The 21,671-nt window shown below is 47.1% G+C and overlaps 2 protein-coding genes across 2 annotated transcripts; one reads left to right on the top strand and one right to left on the bottom strand.

Annotated features, from left to right (window-relative positions):
• The first annotated feature begins 1,144 nt into the window (after nt 1-1,144).
• On the top strand, nt 1,145-9,278 carry LOC138368373 (proteoglycan 4-like). The gene is made up of 2 exons (XM_069330902.1): nt 1,145-1,282; nt 8,061-9,278. The coding sequence occupies exons 1-2, from the start codon at nt 1,145-1,147 to the stop codon at nt 9,276-9,278; spliced, it is 1,356 nt and encodes a 451-aa protein (XP_069187003.1).
• A 582-nt stretch (nt 9,279-9,860) lies between these two features.
• LOC138368374 (transcription initiation factor TFIID subunit 1-like) lies at nt 9,861-18,284 on the bottom strand. Its single transcript, XM_069330903.1, has 3 exons — nt 18,275-18,284; nt 16,588-18,138; nt 9,861-9,958 (listed from the first exon to the last, which is right to left on the bottom strand). Exons 1-3 carry the CDS (start codon nt 18,282-18,284, stop codon nt 9,861-9,863), a joined length of 1,659 nt encoding a protein of 552 aa, XP_069187004.1.
• Between the last annotated feature and the right edge of the window lie 3,387 nt (nt 18,285-21,671).

Raw genomic sequence — 21,671 nt, forward strand, 5'->3', positions numbered from 1 at the left:
AAGTCGAAATTGAAAACGTCATCCTAAAATTCTGAGTGACTTAACAGAAAACGAGAATTATTAAAGCGGGGGAGGGAGTTGGGTCAATGTAACAGCCCCATAAGTGCAATTATGCACTGCTTATTACAGTAAGAAAGTGTACTTATTACACTTAGTATTAAATCGTACTGTCAATTCGGAGGATGGGTTGATATATATATATGTCGTACCTAGTAGCCAGAACGCACTTCTCGGCCTACTGTGCAAAGCCCGATTTGCCTAATAAGCCAAGTTTTCATGAATTAATTGTTTTTCGACTACCTAACCTACCTAACCTAACCTAACCTATCTTTTTCGGCTACCTAACCTAACCTAACCTATAAAGGTAGGTTAGGTTAGGTTAGGTAGGGTTGGTTAGGTTTGGTCATATATCTACGTTAATTTTAACACTAATAAAAAAAATTGACCTCATACATAATGAAATGGGTAGCTTTATCATTTCATAAGAAAAAAATAGAGAAAATATATTAATTCGTGAAAACTTGGCTTATTAGGCAAATCGGGCCTTGCATAGTAGGCTGAGAAGTGCGTTCTGGCTACTAGGTACGACATATATATATATATATATATATATATATATATATATATATATATATATATATATATATATATATATACATATATATATATATATACATATATATATATATATATATATATATATATATATATATATATATATATATATATATATATATATATATATACACCGAGGGATATATTTCAGTTATCGATGTAAATATCATAAATACAGTTTACTGTAAACTTGAACTATGACCACGAGAAAAGTGTACTTGCTGGTAGGTCAGCCAGCTACTGTGGTAGCCTTAATAACCAGTCAGAGGTTGACAGCCCATCAGAAAATATTCCCCACCATTCCCTTGAATTCCCCCTAACTGATTATTAGTGCTGGCGTGCTGTGGCGTGGGTACAATCAGTGCTGGCGTGCTGTGGCGTGGGTACAATCAGTGCTGGCGTGCTGTGGCGTGGGTACAATCAGTGCTGGCGTGCTGTGGCGTGGGTACAATCAGTGCTGGCGTGCTGTGGCGTGGGTACAATCAGTGCTGGCGTGCTGTGGCGTGGGTACAATCAGTGCTGGCGTGCTATGACGTGGGGCACAATCAGCACTGCTGATTGTGCCCTCGTCACAGCAAACTCGCCAGCAATTTCACCCGCCGTCAGGTGCGATGCCTTGGTTATCAGGCGTCACACCAACTCGGTCAATTTGACTTCAGTGATACTCGTAAACCAAACGATTGTGCTCGTAACTCGGTGCTCGGGAACGTGTTCTCGAGGAACTGTAGTGGGGTACAATCCGTCCTGACGGGCATGACCAGGACTTGGGTAGATAGAGGTGCTGGCATGGTGTGGATACAGCAGGTGAGAATATCTGTATGTACTACCAATGTTTACTTGAAGATAGAGCATCGTTCCTGGTGCCTGCCTTCAAGCCATTGGTCTCCTGTTAGCAGGCTTAAAGCTTTCCCTTACCATAGCTCATGGTAAGCCTTAACCCTCCTAGTTTCCCCTGGAACACGATCTGCCAATCTGTTACCAACTAGGTTCACAATACTGCTGGTTGAACAGTTGAACAGAGGCGAACATTTAAGGGCTGGCCCCCCAGTCAATTCTCCCTAGGCTTGAATCTAGATGAAAACGCTTGCTAGGGAGGGATTCAGTGCGCTACCACTTCGAGGCCAGGGAATTAATTTAAACCCCACGTACTCTCGCTCTGTTCATATTGAGTATTTAACAGGTGAGCAATGCTCTACGAAGAAAATAAAATGGACAGTGGCAACGTATTCTAACACTGTTCTAATGATCCGCTCCGAGGACATTATCAGGTGGGGAATTTGACTGCGGCGGTACATCTGTCAAATGATAACGCAGGTGTCCTAAGGCCAGCTCAGCGTGGACAGAAACCTCGCGCAGAGCAAAAGGGCAAATGCTGGCTTGATCCTGATTTTCAGTACGAATACGGACTGCGAAAGCAAGGCCTATCGATCCTTTTAACTTTAGGAGTTTTAAGCAAGAGGTGTCAGAAAAGTGTCCATGTCCAGCGTGCTAAAGGCCTCCTTGTCCAGGTGGCACGGATGTATTCGTTTGCCTTGTTCGGGTAGAATGTAGACACAGTAGTCGCTTCTGTATATATTTATTGAGTGAGACAACAAGGTATATATCTGGCCAGCCGAGGTCCTTCTACTCTGAGTCTGTGAGGATAACTGAGGCTGCTGGGAGCATGGCTTGATGCTCCTCTGTCTGGCATGACGTCAGAGGCCTACTTGCCTGTGATTGGTTACATTTCAACTGACATAGAATTTGAGTATAACAGATGGTCGCCACATTCGTGTTTGGCTCTCATCATGTTGTGTAAATGTGCAAAAGCCTAAGATGACAGTCTTGGTGAATGTCTGCTCTCCTCTCTCCTTTTACCGTCTCAGACACACGACTCTCATAAACGGAGCTTAGTCCAAGTGGGTCACTAATGGATGTGGCCTGCCCCACGACTCCGTCTTGTGACTTCTCTTGTTTACCATATATAAATGACAAACAGGATTCTAGAGCAGCATTACCAAATTGCAGATACAAAAATACTACAAAAAATGACTCAAAAATTACCACAAGATGATAGGCTTTTAAAATGGATAACAAATTAACAGATTCGGTTTATTGTTGACAAATACAGGGTTCTGCCCCTGGTTAATGATAACAGTTACCAGATACCATCTGGACCAAATGGATAGTGCCAAATCTGAGTGCTAAACCCTACCTGTTATGATAAGCAGAGATCTTGAGCCAAAATATTGATGTGCAAATGTTCTAAATACGGCAAATAGGATACCGAGATCCATATCTTAGAAGCGTTAGCATTAAGACATCAAATGTTATTCTTAAGCTTTCTCTTACCCTTGTTAGGACCCATTTAGATTATGCAATTCAGCTTAAGTTACCATTCTCAAGTCACAATCGACTTGAGAATGGTCCAGGACGGACCGAAACGTCGACGTCCCTTCATTTTCTAGTGTGTGGATTGGTCAACATACTTCAGCCACGTTATTGTGACTCCTCGCCTGCAGGTGTCTGGCACTCACCAGAACGCAAGTTCAAGTCACTCCATTGTCCCCAAATTATTTTCATTGATATATCACTCCATTGTGATTTCATTACGATCAAAGTGGGGCCTAAGAGTGTGAACGTCATTAGGCCCGAGTGTGGTCCGGTGTGGTGTGCGAATGTAAAACCCTAGTTGGGCTTCGGTTTGGGGCCTCCAGAACCTTGCAGAGAACTCAGTAGAGTTCTGGTTTGGTCGACTTCTTGTACCATCGGGACAGAGTCGGTTAAGACAGGCGTCTGGAAATCACCAGAACGCAAGTTCTGCTCACTCCAATACCTCAAAATGCCTAGTTCCTTGTCCGAAACTCGGAAAAGAATCACACTGCGTAAATATTATATATATATATATATATATATATATATATATATATATATATATATATATATATATATATATATATATATATGCAACAACGATCCCAAAAACACTGATCCAAATATGTAGAAAAACCACATGAGAAAAATAGAGAACGCTTGTAGCGTTTTCGGCTTAATTCGCCTCCATCGTGTATATATATATGTAGATATATATCAGGAATTTCCTTAAGTACTTTCGTATTTAATAATACATCTTCAGAAGGGTGAGTTACAAGTAAAAAGATCTGGACATATATAGGTAGGAGAGAGGTGAAGTGATGTGAGGTACAATGATCATAATTTATGACTGGGATTGGGTGGGTATGAATAGGAGCAACATCCTAGGGGCCAATAGGCCCATACATGGATAATAATAGCATTACATAGAGAATATTAACAATGAATTAGTGAGACAAATGTGTATCAATGATCCTACTCAAATCGCCCTTTAACCGATTTATCAAAAATGGATCTAAATTATATAAGCCACTGCTAATGTTCAAATTACATGATATTGTAATCTGTATAAAAGCAGATTCAATTATGTTCCTATTGAAAGTGTTTACAATTCGTTATTGAAGAAACCATCTCCCAATCAATTTAGTGAGAATTTTCTGACAAATGAACAAACAAAGCATTAGACAATTGGCCATGTCTTACAGAGTATTTATGTTGCGAAATTCTACATTTCAAGTCTTTACATGTTTGCCCAACATAGAACCTATTTCAGTCTTTACAAGGTATTTTATAACTGACACAATTATCACTACGAGGGCTGTTTCTAAATAATTGTTTACCAAAAGTATTTTCGTAGTTAAACAATACATGTATATCAAAACGTTTCAAGGCCTTGAGCATATTGTCAACCCCAGAAAAATATGGTAAACATAACACATTCTTTGGACGCATTTTCTCACTGCATATATTATTATAATATGTACGACGTGGTTTGCTACGGCAAACTTCCAAAATACTCAGTGGATAACAAAGCTTGAGACCAATAGAATCAATATTCTTTAACTCTTCATCTAAGAATTCTGGACTAACAACCCGAAGAGCTCTTAGATACATAGAGGAAAAATATGATTTTTTCACATTGTATCTATGCCCTGAAAAATAATGAAAATAAGATAAATTATTCGTAGGCTTTCTGTAGACACTAAACTTTAGTGAAAATTCTTCCCTGTGAAAAAGTATATCTAAGAATGGCAAACATTTATCATTTTCAGTCTCCCTAGTAAATTTTATAGAGGTGACTTCATCATTAAGTTTAGCTACAAATTCCTCTGTATTTACATCTGTAGGCCATATCCAAAAAATATCATCAACATATCTAAACCATGGAATGATTCCAGGGGTAATTTTTGAAACAAATTTCTTTTCGAAGAATTCCATGTACAAGTTTGAAAGCAATAGCGATAATGGATTCCCCATTGCCATTCCAAAAGTCTGTAAATAATACTCATTATTAAGGGTAAATTTACATTCCTTTATGCACAACGTAACAAGATTGACAACAATATCAGTAGATAGAGGTAAAACACGATTCATTAATTCATAAGCAAGATAATCAAGAATATCATCAACAGGCACCTTTGTAAACAAAGAACAAATGTCAAAACTGATTAACTTGACATCAGGAGTGATAGAAACACCATTCAGTTTGTTAACTAATTCAAGAGAACTGGTCAAATGAGAGGAGGAAATAGTTCCTAACAATGGGGATAAGCCTATGGTAAGCCATTTAGTAAGCTTTCTAAATCTCTTACCAAAATCTTATCCCCAGTGTCAGGAACTATTTCCACTTCTCATTTGATCATATGAAGAAACTATTAAAGTGTTCAGAGAGGATCTGAACACTTTATATATTTAACACTTCATTTATTTATTAAAGCATAACAATACGGAATATTTCTACAATAAATATTTTAATGACTTGTTTGGCAACTGTGCCACAGACAGGCCTCCCCCCCCCCCCAACCCCCTCAAATATAAACCAATAAACGCCACAGATGACAGCTAAACAATATTTATTCACCCCGACCTTTAGTCCCATGAACAAAACAAGACCAACACATTTTCCCAATATATATTTGAGCAGTTACAGTCCCCGTGTCTTATGCAAATGGCAAATATCTTGAGCCAATACATCAAAGCTGAGTGAAAATTGCAGCAGGTGAGACAAGAGTCAGAAAAACAGCAGTCTGAACGGCTCGTCAGTCACACAACGATTACTGAAGTTTCTCTAATACGTCTGAACATCCTGTTGGACCACCGCAAAGGCCAGTCTGGATTCACCAGCAGACGAAGAGCGATTACACGCGATTTATTTAACGACCACAACCAATGTGTAAGTGAAATCGCAGAAAGTTTCAGGGGTAAAAACTCCACTTATGGAGGTTGCGGTCGAATGCAAAGTAGCCGTGACTTGACACGGGTGAAGTTACAGCGGTCGTTAGATGGATTGTTGAGATGCTCATGTCTAGTGATGGCTTGCCAGGAAGGTGAACTGCCTGCTTGGTGTGTGACTTTAAATGGAGGATACAAGCAAGCGGGGGCCCCCCTCCCTCGGTGGAGGGTACAGCACGCGGCCCCCTCCCCCTCTGTGGAGGGTACAGCACGCGGCCCCCCCCTCGGTGGAGGGTACAGCACGCACCCCCCCCCCGCGGTGGAGGGTACAGCACGCGGCCCCCCCCTCGGTGGAGGGTACAGCACGCGGCCCCCCCCTCGGTGGAGGGTACAGCACGCACCCCCCCCTCGGTGGAGGGTACAGTACGCGCCCCCCCCCCTCGGTGGAGGGTACAGTACGCGCCCCCCCCTCGGTGGAGGGTACAGCACGCGCCCCCCCCCTCGGTGGAGGGTACAGCACGCGGCCCCCTCCCCCTCGGTGGAGGGTACAGCACGCACCCCCCCCCTCGGTGGAGGGTACAGTACGCGGCCCCCTCCCCCTCGGTGGAGGGTACAGCACGCGCCCCCCCCCCTCGGTGGAGGGTACAGCACGCGCCCCCCCCTCGGTGGAGGGTACAGCACGCGGCCCCCTCCCCCTCGGTGGAGGGTACAGCACGCATCCCCCCCTCGGTGGAGGGTACAGTACGCGGCCCCCTCCCCCTCGGTGGAGGGTACAGCACGCACCCCCCCCTCGGTGGAGGGTACAGCACCCGGCCCCCCCTCGGTGGAGGGTACAGCACGCGGCCCCTCCCTTTCGGTGGAGGGTACAGCACGCGGGGCCCCCTTCCTCTCGGTGGAGGGTACAGCACGCGCCCCTCCCTCTCGGTGGAGGGTACAGCACGCGGCCCCTCCCTCGGTGGAGGGTACAGCACGCGGCCCCTCCCTCGGTGGAGGGTACAGCACGCCCCTCCCCCTACTTGGTGGAGGGTACAGCACGCGGCCCCCACCCTCGGTGGAGGGTACAAATACCCCCAAAATGTATAGCACAGGAAGTAACAATTTGATGGTTACAATAAGATTATAACCTGTAGAACCTGATCAGATTTGACGGCATTAAGGTGGAAGGAGGAGAGTACACACGGTGTACTAGTGTACTACACACCTAGTTGTGCTTGCGGGGGTTGAGCTCTGGCTCTTTTGGCCCGCCTCTCAACTGTCAATCAATTAACTGTTGTTTTTCCTCACACACACACACCACCAGGAATCAGCCCATAACAGCTGTCTATAACTCCCAGGTACCTATTTACTGCTAGGTGAACAAGGGCGTCAGAGTGAAAGAAATTCTGCCCATTTGTTAATGCCATCACCGGGGATCGATCCCCGGTCCCTAGGATTACGAATCCCGAGCGCTGTCCACTCACCCATCAAGCCCCCACAAGTGTCCTACACCATACTCTACACACAGTGTCCTCCACCATACCAGCACCGTCGTGAAATGATCTTAAAGAAAAATATGACTTCTTTCCCATCTTTCTCAATTACCCTTTCCCACTCCCCTTCCCTTTCCGCTCGGAATCCCTTACATCAATCACACAACTTTAAACAAGATCTGTAAAATATGGAACGTGTGTTGAAACGTCCCTCTGACCCATACACACGCCCCATTAATGGATTATCACCCGCTGATTATCGGAACAAAGAACGGGTTATCACAAATTAAGATATAGATCTATACTTATACTTATATACCCCAGGGCACAGTCCTGGACTGTGCCCTGGGGGTACAGAAATTTTCACTGTGATTGGACTTGATTTTATTTGATTGACTGTTACTCTTTACATTCTATTTGACAGAAAATGGAAAATCCAAAGCCTACCTTACCCATTATTCTTATTGATCTCATTTTATGGGCTATCACTCCATGGTCACACTTGTCAAATGCCTTTTCATAATGTGTGTATACCACATACACAGACTTTGAAAAGGCATTTGGTAAGGGTGACCACGGAGTCTGCATTTTGTATTTCTTCTAATCCTTCCGTGATTTTGTCATAGCGGTTGAGTATATGCGTAAGACTGAACCTTCCCGTTCTGAATCCACGTTGACCTGGGTTGTAAAGGTCATTATTCCCCATAAAACTGGTGATCCATAAATCCCTAGATCCGCAACCACATATTCCTCAACCTCAGACCTCCGGTTCCACAACAGAAGACAAACCCCAGACTCCACAACAGAAGACCTCCAGACCCCACAACAGAAGACCTCCAGACTCCACAACAGAAGACAAACCCCAGACCCCACAATAGAAGACCTCCAGACCCACAACAGAAGACAAACCCCAGACTCCACAACAGAAGACCTCCAGACCCACAACAGAAGACAAACCCCAGACCCCACAACAGAAGACCTCTAGACCCACAACAGAAGACCTCCAGACTCCACAACAGAAGACCCCCAGACCCCACAACAGAAGACCTCCAGACCCCACAACAGAAGACAAACCCCAGACCCCACAACAGAAGACAAACCCCAGACCCCACAACAGAAGACCTCCAGACCCCACAACAGAAGACAAACCCCAGACCCCACAACAGAAGACCCCCAGACCCCACAACAGAAGACAAACCCCAGACCCCACAACAGAAGACCCCCAGACCCCACAACAGAAGACCTCCAGACCCCACAACAGAAGACAAACCCCAGACCCACAATAGAAGACCTGCAGACCCCACAACAGAAGACAAAGCCCAGACCCCACAACAGAAGACCCCCAGACCCCACAACAGAAGACCCCCAGACTCCACAACAGAAGACCCCCAGACCCCACAACAGAAGACAAACCCCCAGACCCTACAACAGAAGACCCCCAGACCCACAACAGAAGACAAACCCCCAGACCCCACAACAGAAGACAAACCCCAGACCCACAACAGAAGACCCAGACTCCACAACAGAAAACAAACCCCAGACCCACAACAGAAGACAAACCCCAGACCCACAACAGAAGACCCCCAGACCCCACAACAGAAGACCCCCAGACCCCACAACAGAAGACCCCCAGACCCACAACAGAAGACAAACCCCAGACCCACAACAGAAGACCCCCAGACTCCACAACAGAAGACCCCCAGACTCCACAACAGAAGACAAACCCCAGACCCCACAACCGTAAATTCCCAGACCCCACAACCCCGCAGTCCTACAACTACAGGGGTCACAGCCCCAACACTGCAGTGCCTCTACACAAGTCAAGAAAAGGAATGTGTCAATCGTATATTTTTAATATCGTTGATGGACTCTATAAACCACCACCACCATGGTGTCCAGTGCGGTCATTCCAGTTCGCTGGTTCACTTGTCGTCCCCCACGGGAAAGTAAAACTGGCTTGAATCACCGAGTTAAGAAGACATTTTGCTCAGCCATAAATATTTAACTGCGCAGACGTCTGCATCACGTGCGGTGTTTTATATACAGAGGGATACTACTCGGCCCTGCCAGGAATGGTTATCTTGAGGTTATCTTGAGATGATTTCGGGGCTTTAGTGTCCCCGCGGCAACCCGTTCTCGCACTTTCTTTCTGTCAATATTGACTTATTAAATAAGTGCGTATGTGACTGTGCGAGAACGGGTTGCCCCGCGGCCCGGTCCTCGACCAGGCCTCCACCCCCAGGAAGCAGCCCGTGACAGCTGACTAACACCCAGGTACCTATTTTACTGCTAGGTAACAGGGGCATAGGGTGGAAGAAACTCTGCCCATTGTTTCTCTCCGGCGCCCGGGATCGAACCCGGGACCACAGGATCACGTGAACAGTGTGCTGTCCGCTCGGCCGACCGGCTCCCCATAAAATAGTGGAACGTCCGTGCATATCTCTTAATCTAGATTTCGTGTAGGCACGAATTCGATTTGCTTGTGGATCTATTGTAGTAATCGTTTAGGAATATACGCAAAAATAGTATCTTTTAGATGGCGTATGTTTCTTTGCTAGTCAACTGGGGTGAACATTGATAGCAGAGAAGAATGAAGTCAAAGTCAATATTCTTTAATGGTGACTCAAATCCTGTTTGGAGTATACTTTTATACACAAATGTTTATATTACCAACTGCTTCATTATACCGTTCTGACAACACATGATTATTTTCAAGAGGTAAAAAGCACCATTCAGCAACGTGGATATAACATATCTCCATCATGTTGACGTTCATGTCCCTAGCTAGCTCGACCCCTACCATGATACGACTGTCGCTTTCCCAACCTGCCTCCCTCCCTCTCTCTCTCTCCCTCCCTCTCTCTCTCTCTCCCTCCCTCCCTCTCTCTCTCTCGCCCTCCCTCTCTCTCTCTCTCGCCCGTTCTCCCTCCCTCCTTCCCTCCCTCTCTCTCACCCTTCCTCCCTCTCTCTCGCCCGCTCTCCCTCCCTCCCTCTCTCTCGCCCGCTTTCCCTCCCTCCCTCCCTCCCTCCCTCCCTCCCTCCCTCCCTCCCTCCCTCCCTCCCACTCTCTCGCCCTCCATCCCTCCCTCTCTCTCGCCCTCCCTCCCTCCCTCTCTCTCGCCCTTCCTCCCTCTCTCTCGCCCGCTCTCCCTCCCCTCTCTCTCGCCCGCTCTCCCTCCCTCCCTCCCACTCTCTCGAACCCCCTCGCACTCTCTCGCCCTCCCTCCCTCCCTCCATCTCCCTCCCGTTACAAGCAGACCTGATCACGCTGATCTCGGACCAAGACGGACATCGTACTGTATAATTAAACACCAGCTGTCGCTCCGGGGAATAATAATAATAGCGGAACGAGGGAGTAGTGTGGCAAACCTTCTCCCTCATGGGGTCACAAAACATTACTGGAGATAAAAGGCGGACAATTGAGGAGTGGTTCCTCACTGCTGCTTAAACATGCTGACAGTAATGTTCATTTTAACGTGGTTACCCCTCCCTTCACTCCAGATTATACCTCTCACCTTAATATTGACAAGCCGAATAATTCATTTTGGCATCCAGTTAAGGATGTTTAATTGGTCGTAAAGAGGTTAACTGCCCAAGTGCTTTGTCTCCTGCTGATAATATCGCCCTCGAAAAAATATTATTCCATGCGTAAATGTGTTTAGAGACGGCACTTTGTTGTGTGTATTTAGGTGAGGGAGAGAGTGGTTGGTGCCGCTGTTGGTGTGAGTGGTTGGCGAGGTTGGTGCCCCTGTTGGTGTGAGTGGTTGGCGAGGTTGGTGCCCCTGTTGGTGTGAGTGGTTGGCGAGGTTGGTGCCCCTGTTGGTGCTGGGGGAGCTGGTCTTAATGGTTGGCAGAGTTGACGTGTGGTATGTCACCTGCCTTCGTGGTCACGTGGCAGCTGGTGGTGCTGTATGGTGGCAGCTGGTGGTGCTGTATGGTGGCAGCTGGTGGTGCTGTATGGTGGCAGCTGGTGGTGCTGTATGGTGGCAGCTGGTGGTGCTGTATGGTGGCAGCTGGTGGTGCTGTATGGTGGCAGCTGGTGGTGTTGTATGGTGGCAGCTGGTGGTGCTGTATGGTGGCAGGTGGAGGTGCTGTATGGTGGCAGCTGGTGGTGCTGTATGGTGGCAGCTGGTGGTGCTGTATGGTGGCAGCTGGTGGTGCTGTATGGTGGCAGCTGGTGGTGCTGTATGGTGGCAGCTGGTGGTGCTATATGGTGGCAGCTAGTGGTGCTGTATGGTGGCAGCTGGTGGTGCTGTATGGTGGCAGCTGGTGGTGCTGTATGGTGGCAGCTGGTGGTGCTATATGGTGGCAGCTAGTGGTGCTGTATGGTGGCAGGTGGTGGTGCTGTATGGTGGCAGCTGGTGGTGCTATATGGTGGCAGCTAGTGGTGCTGTATGGTGGCAGCTGGTGGTGCTGTATGGTGGCAGCTGGTGGTGCTATATGGTGGCAGCTGGTGGTGCTGTATGGTGGCAGCTGGTGGTGCTATATGGTGGCAGCTGGTGGTGCTGTATGGTGGCAGCTGGTGGTGCTGTATGGTGGCAGGTGGAGGTGCTGTATGGTGGCAGGTGGTGGTGCTGTATGGTGGCAGCTGGTGGTGCTGTATGGTGGCAGCTGGTGGTGCTATATGGTGGCAGCTAGTGGTGCTGTATGGTGGCAGGTGGTGGTGCTGTATGGTGGCAGCTGGTGATGCTATATGGTGGCAGCTAGTGGTGCTGTATGGTGGCAGCTAGTGGTGCTGTATGGTGGCAGCTGGTGGTGCTGTATGGTGGCAGCTGGTGGTGCTATATGGTGGCAGCTGGTGGTGCTGTATGGTGGCAGCTGGTGGTGCTGTATGGTGGCAGGTGGAGGTGCTGTATGGTGGCAGCTGGTGGTGCTGTATGGTGGCAGCTGGTGGTGCTGTATGGTGGCAGCTGGTGGTGCTGTATGGTGGCAGCTGGTGGTGCTATATGGTGGCAGCTAGTGGTGCTGTATGGTGGCAGGTGGTGGTGCTGTATGGTGGCAGCTGGTGGTGCTATATGGTGGCAGCTAGTGGTGCTGTATGGTGGCAGCTGGTGGTGCTGTATGGTGGCAGCTGGTGGTGCTGTATGGTGGCAGCTGGTGGTGCTGCCGTCGAAGATGGGCCGTCACACTACTGTTCAGACTAAATGATGTTGACATTAAATCTACTGATGTTAAGTAGTGACTAGTGAGCCTTGTACGTGAATATAAAGGGTCATCTTATGCCCAACCACTTGGGCTGGACGGTAGAGCGAGGGGAGGGGGTCTCGCTTCATGCAGGTCGGCGTTCAATCCCCGACCGTCCAAGTGGTTGGGTACTATTCTTCCCCCCCCCCCGTCCCATCCCAGAACCTTATCCTGACCCCTTCCCAGGGCTTTAAAGTCGCAATGGCTTGGCGCTTTCTTCTGATAGTTCCCTTCCCTTTATATTGCTCGGTGTCACACACACACACACACACACACACACACACACACACACACACACAGATAGGATATTTAACACAAGGGGCACACGCACTAGGGGACACAGGTGGAAACTGAGTGCCCAAATGAGCCACAGAGATATTAGAAAGAACTTTTTTAGTGTCAGAGTGGTTGACAAATGGAATGCATTAGGCAGTGATGTGGTGGAGGCTGACTCCATACACAGTTTCAAGTGTAGATATGATAGAGCCCAGTAGGCTCAGGAACCTGTACACCTGTTGATTGACGGTTGAGAGGCGGGACCAAAGAGCCAGAACTCAACCCCCGCAAGCACAATTAGGTGAGTACAATTAGATAAACACATACACACATGTCTTTATATTCACATAAGTATAGACTGTTAATAAAGTTCTTTACAGTCTATTAAACATCTGAATTGTAAATTATCGTCGGTCACGAGGATTGCTACTCACTGTCGAGTTGAAATCCCTTGCCGGCGGCCTCTTCAACCCTCTCGCCCATGGTAAATGGTTATCTTGAGGATATCTTGAGATGATTTCGGGGCTTTTTAGTGTCCCCGCGGCCCGGTCCTCGACCAGGCTTCCACCCCCAGGAAGCAGCCCGTGACAGCTGACTAACACCCAGGTACCTATTTTACTGCTAGGTAACAGGGGCATAGGGTGAAAGAAACTCTGCCCATTGTTTCTCGCCGGCGCCTGGACTCGAACCCAGGACCACAGGATCACAAGTCCAGTGTGCTGCCCGCTCGGCCAACCGGCTCCCTCGGTGGTCGTTAGAGATGCTGGGAAGGCAGTCACTCGTAACAAGGAGGTCTTTGGCACTGCATAATATCTAACCACTCGGATAGTTATATAAAACTCAGACACACTTTCCAATGAGAACCAAACAGGAGGGGACAAGGCCTTGCTGCCCGAAAGACTTTATCTACATTGGAAGATACAGTCCGTTTCCTATCTTCATGGCTTGTCGAAAGGCTTCATAATATATTCCATTGCTTTCCAAGTGACTGAAGTGCCCACACACTCCACAAGGAAGCATTCTTCCTTTGAAGAAAGGCAGGGCAATTAGTGCCATACTTGAGATTCTTCAGCATCCAATCGGACAGTCAGCCTATCACCTTCAGTAAACTAGATGACATACACAAAACAAGAAGATAGAATTTGTATAAAAAAAACAAAATAAATGCTATAGAGGAATTCATCCAATTTATTGTCAAACTACAGAGAACAAAGCATGTAGATCAATGTACGAGGAACTAAGAATATACAAAAATTAGTAAATAAATGGAAGATGAGAAGAAATACTGATGTTTGAGAAAGCAGGAAAATCCAAGAACTATCCCAAACTGTTATAGACAACATTAAGAAGCTCAGTGGAGATGCTGGAACGTCCTAACGAAACATAAGACGAGCCAAAGAACAACTTCCGGGGTCATTAACCAAAACCTGAGAAGGCAGAAGGTGGCACACGACATGTTGGGACGTACACATCTGACAGTACTGATGTCACTAAGGAAGTACACACAGCTGGGGAAGTACACACAGGTGAGGAAGTACACACAGCTGAGGAAGTACACACAGGTGGGGAAGTACACACAGCTGAGGAAGTACACACAGCTGAGGAAGTACACCCAGGTGAGGAAGTACACACAGCTGGGGAAGTACACACAGCTGGGGAAGTACACCCAGGTGAGGAAGTACACACAGCTGAGGAAGTACACACAGGTGGGGAAGTACACACAGCTGAGGAAGTACACACAGCTGAGGAAGTACACCCAGGTGAGGAAGTACACACAGCTGGGGAAGTACACACAGCTGGGGAAGTACACCCAGGTGAGGAAGTACACACAGCTGAGGAAGTACACACAGGTGGGGAAGTACACACAGCTGAGGAAGTACACACAGCTGAGGAAGTACACACAGCTGAGGAAGTACACACAGCTGAGGAAGTACACACAGCTGAGGAAGTACACACAGCTGAGGAAGTACACACAGCTGGGGAAGTACACACAGCTGAGGAAGTACACACAGCTGAGGAAGTACACACAGCTGAGGAAGTACACACAGCTGACTGAACTACACGCAACAGAAAATGATGGAAGGGTCAGAAGTTGGTCTGGGGAAACTTCGATAAACATAATTACAGACTTCCTCTCCCAGACTACGGAACAATAATTTAAAATTATTTTATCCCGTCCACATTACCGTCTACCGGTCTGTATCTCCACAGAACATCACGCGCCTTTATCACTAATTCTATCTTATCTATCTGTGAAAATTAATGTCAAAACTGGACATACAAATTTAGCAACAAGTGCTAGATTTTCGCCAGTTTTCTATAATTTCTATCATTACACTTAAAATCCATTTTACTTAAAATTATATTAAATAACCTTTAGAAATTTTTAGCGAGATTTGTTGGGTCATTTTGTTAATATTTTGATTAGCGTTTTACTCTTGAGTGGAGCAAATAAATCAAGTTGGCTCAATGCAATGACTCAATCTGCCACTACACAAAAGACTTGGCCTGTGCAGACGAGGAGTCACAATAACGTGGCTGAAATATGTTGACCAAACCACACACTGGAAAGTGAAGGGACGACGACGTTTCGGTCCGTCCTGGATCATTCTCGACTTGAGAATGGTCCAGGACGGACCGAAACGTCGTCGTCTCTTCACTTTCTAGTGTGTGGTTTGGTCGACTCGGCCTGCCACTACACAACAGACTCGGCCTGCTATTCAGCACGTCCTCCAAACAAAGACCCAAAAGTGATTCCATGCACCCGCCAAACCCGCTGTTTATGAATGAAAAACGGTTTACACACGACTCACAACTGATTTCGTTCGAACACTTCCGGAACAAGTGCTTCACTGACGAATTCTGTTCGAACCACAACGCTGTAAATGCTTCACCTACGTACTACAAATACAAATAATCGCCAACAGAGCCTTAACACCTAACCTAACTTATGTCTATATATACACAATATGCTAATATATTATAATATTAATTTATATTTGAGAAAATTCCCGTTTTGAATGAACAGCATGTACAAATTTATGAATGCGTCTGTGGGGTCGACCGCTGGATGTAATGGACTTGAGTCGAGGACGGGTTGCTGCCACTACACAAAAGTATGATAATTATGATGCTAGCTACTGGAGAAGGGTCAAGCATTAATTACCTTCCCAGATGACTATCTCCACACTTTACCTGGAAAAAGAAAAACACTTACAGTAAAAAACCTGGACATTTAAGAGGGAATAAATAGGATTTGTTTTGCAAATCCTGAACATAAAAAGTATATAATATCCGAGAAACATCACACTAAACTAACAGTAACTAACAGGCCGACTCATCAGCACTGATATATTGCTATATTAGTAAACCAAACTACCGTCATCGGCGATAGTAGTTAGCTAGTTTAGTTCATTTATTATGCACCCCATACCCATTTTGTGGGCGGTAGTGGAAAGGGTTACAGAAGCAAGTAATGGGCTCAGGGACTGAACCCCACAATTCATGTAGCTAAGCAAGTTACAATCTTGAAGAGCTAGACGGCTCGTTTAGTGAAAAGTTGCAACTACTTGACCACCTCGTTATTGGTTTAGTGCCCGGGGTCAAACAGCCTGGTAAGGCCACTTGTCAAACTAGTCTGTAGTTGAGGACTGACGGGCTGGCTCTGATGGCTATTCATAGCCAACCATTTTGGCGAATTTGGGGCGTTACATGAATCACTGTAATGTTGGTGCTGGGCCCTTAAAGCTCTTCTAAGGTCGGGTTTGGTCCACACGCAAGCTGTTTCTTACGGGCTCACCATAGCCCGTGCTACTTGGAATTTTTGGTTCTGAGTTACTGGATCTAAAACAACACACGCAAGCGCTCTGTATGTTTGGTGGGACCAGCGTTCTGTGGTTGTGGCCCTTGTGGCTGTGGCCCTTGTGGCTGTGGCCCTTGTGGTTGTGGCCCTTGTGGTTGTGGCCCTTGTGGTTGTGGTCCTTGTGGTTGTGGTCCTTGTGGTTGTGGCCCTTGTGGTTGTGGCCCTTGTGGCTGTGGTCCTTGTGGCTGTGGCCCTTGTGGTTGTGGCCCTTGTGGCTGTGGTCCTTGTGGTTGTGGCCCTTGTGGTTGTGGTCCTTGTGGTTGTGGCCCTTGTGGTTGTGGCCCCTGTGGTTATGGCCCCTGTGGTTGTGGCCCTTGTGGTTGTGGCCCTTGTGGTTGTGGCCCTTGTGGTTGTGGCCCCTGTGGTTGTGGCCCTTGTGGTTGTGGCCCTTGTGGTTGTGGCCCTTGTGGTTGTGGTCCTTGTGGTTGTGGCCCTTGTGGTTGTGGCCCTTGTGGTTGTGGCCCTTGTGGTTGTGGCCCCTGTGGTTGTGGCCCTTGTGGCTGTGGCCCTTGTGGTTGTGGCCCTTGTGGTTGTGGCCCCTGTGGTTGTGGCCCTTGTGGTTATGGCCCCTGTGGTTGTGGCCCTTGTGGTTGTGGCCCTTGTGGCTGTGGTCCTTGTGGCTGTGGCCCTTGTGGTTGTGGCCCTTGTGGTTGTGGCCCTTGTGGTTGTGGCCCTTGTGGTTGTGGCCCTTGTGGTTGTGGCCCCTGTGGTTGTGGCCCCTGTGGTTGTGGCCCTTGTGGTTATGGCCCCTGTGGTTGTGGCCCTTGTGGCTGTGGCCCTTGTGGCTGTGGCCCTTGTGGTTGTGGCCCTTGTGGTTATGGCCCCTGTGGTTGTGGCCCTTGTGGTTGTGGCCCTTGTGGTTGTGGCCCTTGTGGCTGTGGTCCTTGTGGCTGTGGCCCTTGTGGTTGTGGCCCCTGTGGTTGTGGCCCTTGTGGCTGTGGTCCTTGTGGCTGTGGCCCTTGTGGTTGTGGCCCTTGTGGTTGTGGCCCTTGTGGTTGTGGCCCTTGTGGTTGTGGCCCTTGTGGTTGTGGCCCCTGTGGTTGTGGCCCCTGTGGTTGTGGCCCTTGTGGTTATGGCCCCTGTGGTTGTGGCCCTTGTGGCTGTGGCCCTTGTGGTTGTGGCCCTTGTGGTTGTGGCCCTTGTGGTTATGGCCCCTGTGGTTGTGGCCCTTGTGGTTGTGGCCCTTGTGGTTGTGGCCCTTGTGGTTGTGGCCCCTGTGGTTGTGGCCCCTGTGGTTGTGGCCCTTGTGGTTATGGCCCCTGTGGTTGTGGCCCCTGTGGTTGTGGCCCTTGTGGTTGTGGCCCTTGTGGTTATGGCCCCTGTGGTTGTGGCCCCTGTGGCTGTAGCCCCTGTGGCTGTGGCCCTTGTGGTTGTGGCCCCTGTGGCTGTGGCCCTTGTGGTTGTGGCCCTTGTGGTTGTGGCCCTTGTGGCTGTGGCCCTTGTGGTTGGTAGTACGTATAGAGCAGTTGTTCCCGCTCTCTTTGGTTACTATTTCTTAATACTCAACAGACCTCCAAAGGTTAATCACGACTCATTCGAGTCATTGTCAATGCTTCTAAATAATGCTACAATGCTCGGACCCTCAACTCATCGGCACAAAATGTCCACCAATATCCTAATTTACAATGACACATTATACCGAGGACAGATATGTCACATTTGCAACCCGTTCTCGCACTTTCTTATAGTCAATTTTCAAGGTAAACTAAAATATTCCCAATAAATTAGTATGTCACATATGTACGTATTTAATAAGTCAATATTGACTATAAGAAAGTGCGAGAACGGGTTGCACATTTGTGAAGTGACCAGCTGGAGCGGCGAGAGGGTGTGCTGACTGTGACAACGGTGAAGGAGCACTGTGTGGGTGGTTACGGCCCGGCGGTACACAGTTCCCACCCATGTCCCCCGGGTGAGTTATCTTGCTAACAATACCGGCGAATAATTTACTGGGATGACTCTGGCTGCGTGTGTCTCGTTGATAAGAAACCTACGCACACTACCACTAATTTATCTCTCTTAGGGGTGGAGAGAACCAGTGGGGGGGGGGGGGGGGGAGACAAAGGTCGACCTAGCCAAGGAGATAGAGGCAAAGGCCAGCAGCCAGAGGAACCATTAACCCAGACAGATTCAACACAAGGGAGAAAATGTTGGTAGAAACATTGCTTTTGGGGTACGCAGTGACTTACGCCAAACAGTTCTGATGCTACAGCAACTCAAGTCACTGCTGTTGTAGTTATGATATTTATTCATTAGTTTCTAGACACGATGATCTTTTTACCGACTCCTGTGATTTACCATCAAAACTATTTTCGAGTAACTAGAAAGGTTTATGTTCACTACAATTCTCAGCCGAGGAGGAGGGCAGGTAGCAGGAAGGCAAGGAGGAGGGCAGGTAGGCAAGGAGGAGGGCAGGTAGGCAAGGAGGAGGGCAGGTAGGCAAGGAGGAGGGCAGGTAGGCAAGGAGGAGGGCAGGTAAGAGGGCAGGTAGCAGGAAGGCAAAGAGGAGGAGGGCAGGTAGGCAAGGAGGAGGGCAGGTAGGCAAAGAGGAGGAGGGCAGGTAGGCAAGGAGGAGGGCAGGTAGGCAAGGAGGAGGGCAGGTAGGCAAGGAGGAGGGCAGGAAGCAGGTAGGCAAGATAAACAACAGTGACAGGCAAGAGGAGTTATATCTAAATTAACATATTTCTCTCACGAGAGTCAATGAGTAAGTCCGCACCTCTCTTGAAAGGGTTAATGCCTGGGTTAATGTTAACATATTCCTTCACATTCACGTACTGGACTACTTTAACACTTGTACTTTGTTCTCAAAGTACCAACCAAGTTCCGCACGTTGTTACATCATTGTTCTTGTGGTTACATTATTACTGGTTTTTATTATGATAAGCTAAGCTGGGTGGAGAGTGGCATGTCCAGCTTAGTCTAATACGAATATTGCTATTAATGCGTAGTTATCTAATCATTTGCACAGTATTGCTAGATGTGATCTTTGTGAATAGTTGTTAATGCTTGTGGGTTCTCCACCTGTCATGTCACCAGCTGTGTAGTCACCAGCTGTGTATACTCCAACTTGTTCTGAGAAACTCATTAAGGTCCAAGAATTCGAATGACTTGAAAGTACCAACACAGCTGGTGACAAACCAACCCCAGCTTCTTTATATCTCACGGTTAATTTAGGAAGACGAAGAGGACAAGACAAGAAAGCAACAAGGAGATGAAAGGACAAGTCAGAAGATGACTTTCCCAAGAATGATGACCCTAGCGAGGCCCAAGAGTGATGACCCTAGCGAGGCCCGAGGTAACACACCCTCGTCACAGTCAGACTGATCCGGGAAATGATCGCACACGATGTATTACAGAGTAATGACTCGGTAATAGTGAGAGTAATATGACCTCACGTCCCGTGAGTAATGCCACTGGAGATGATTTGCCAAAACTAATCACAGACGTCAAGTGACAATGATTAATTACCTACTTATGAGTGATGATCAGTGACCTGCAGATGCCCAAGCGAACACATTATGACAAAAAATGAGAGAAATAGATATACAGAAAGAAAAATAAAGACAGAAATATGGTAACAAGAGGTATATATATATTCAAAGATACAGACACATAAATATAATGAGAAACAGGTTTAAAGATAGAGAGACAGAATTACAATGAGAGATACTAGAGACAGGAAGAGCGTGACCAGATACAGGTTTAACTGCGTACTTCAACTCTCAATAACTGAAGACAAACACGCCAGGCTGATAAGGAGTGACACTCCACACCTCCAGCCTCTGAATGCCTCGTCTTATTGTTCACAATAACGACCAGGTGCTCCCTGCAGCTCTCCCTTCATTATCTCAGCTACACGCGGCCTCGCCCCTCACTAATGATCAACCTGATATTAAACTGCGACACGTTCCTTAAGTTGCCGCTAATGGCATCGTGGTCTCGGTGCCTTGACGGTTGTCTAAGACGTAGATATTTGGGTTAATGTTTCTTAGTTCCACAGATGTTAATGGTTGTGACTATTTTAATTTACATATTGTTAGAGGTAATTGTAATGTAACAATTTATATATTGTTATCTTCAAGAGGAAACTAGATGTATTCCTCCAAGGAGTGCCGGATCAACCGGGCTGTGGTGGGTATGTGGGCCTGCGGGCCGCTCCAAGCAACAACCTGGTGGACCAAACTCTCACAAGTCAAGCTTGGCCTCGGGCCGGGCTTGGGGAGTAGAAGAACTCCCAGAACCCCATCAACCAGGTATCAACCAGGTTAATATTCATCCATCTATTGTTGGGTCAGCCTGTGTATTGAAGATACTTATTGGTAATTATCTGGTAACGCCATATATATATTGTGTGTTGGTGCTACTTGCATTAAAACTCGAAATAACTGATTATTATTTTGTCCTTGTATATAAATCAGAGAACAAATATTTTCAGTGAACCACTGAAGATTGACAACACAAATCAGTTCTTAGTGAACCTGACACCAACCTCGACCCGTATATCAGATGTAACCATTAATACAATTGGAGTTTGAAGTAGCCATAAACAGCATACACTCCGCCCCAAGTTCCCGGAATTCTACTTTCACCAAGAATTAGAAAAAAACAGGCCTAAAACACTCAATGGAGACTGAGCCAAGATACCGGTGTCCAGTGTCCAAGATACCGGTGTCATCCCTCCCAAAACAGCAGAGATATTGCCACTCCACAATAGAGATAACAAATTATAGATATACAGCAGAGATAACAAATTATAGATATACAGCAGAGATAACAAATTATATAACGTTAACAAGTACGATCACAAAACACATGACGTTACAACGCTAAATGAACTATGGGGTTCAGTTCTTGAACCAATTATGTACCTCTGTAACCTTTTCCACCACCGCCCACGGGATGGGTATGAGGTGCATAATAAATAAAGAAATTGGTGTATGTATGCATTCAACAATGGGCGTCTTAACAAAATATTAAATATTGCCGCATACCACAAAATACACATAGGCCTAATTAAACAA

Source organism: Procambarus clarkii, chromosome 25 (assembly GCF_040958095.1).
Source record: "Procambarus clarkii isolate CNS0578487 chromosome 25, FALCON_Pclarkii_2.0, whole genome shotgun sequence".
Taxonomy (NCBI): Eukaryota; Metazoa; Arthropoda; class Malacostraca; order Decapoda; family Cambaridae; genus Procambarus; species Procambarus clarkii.

Bases quoted from the DNA above. Each gene is read 5' to 3' on its own strand.
- LOC138368374 (XM_069330903.1), bottom strand. The intron at 9,959-16,587 runs GTGAGCCCGTAA...TACTCCAAACAG, and splicing joins TCCAAGTAGCACGGGCTATG to GATTTGAGTCACCATTAAAG.
- LOC138368373 (XM_069330902.1), top strand. From the start codon at position 1,145: ATGACGTGGGGCACAATCAGCACTGCTGATTGTGCCCTCGTCACAGCA. The intron at 1,283-8,060 runs GTAAACCAAACG...ATAAATCCCTAG, and splicing joins ATTTGACTTCAGTGATACTC to ATCCGCAACCACATATTCCT.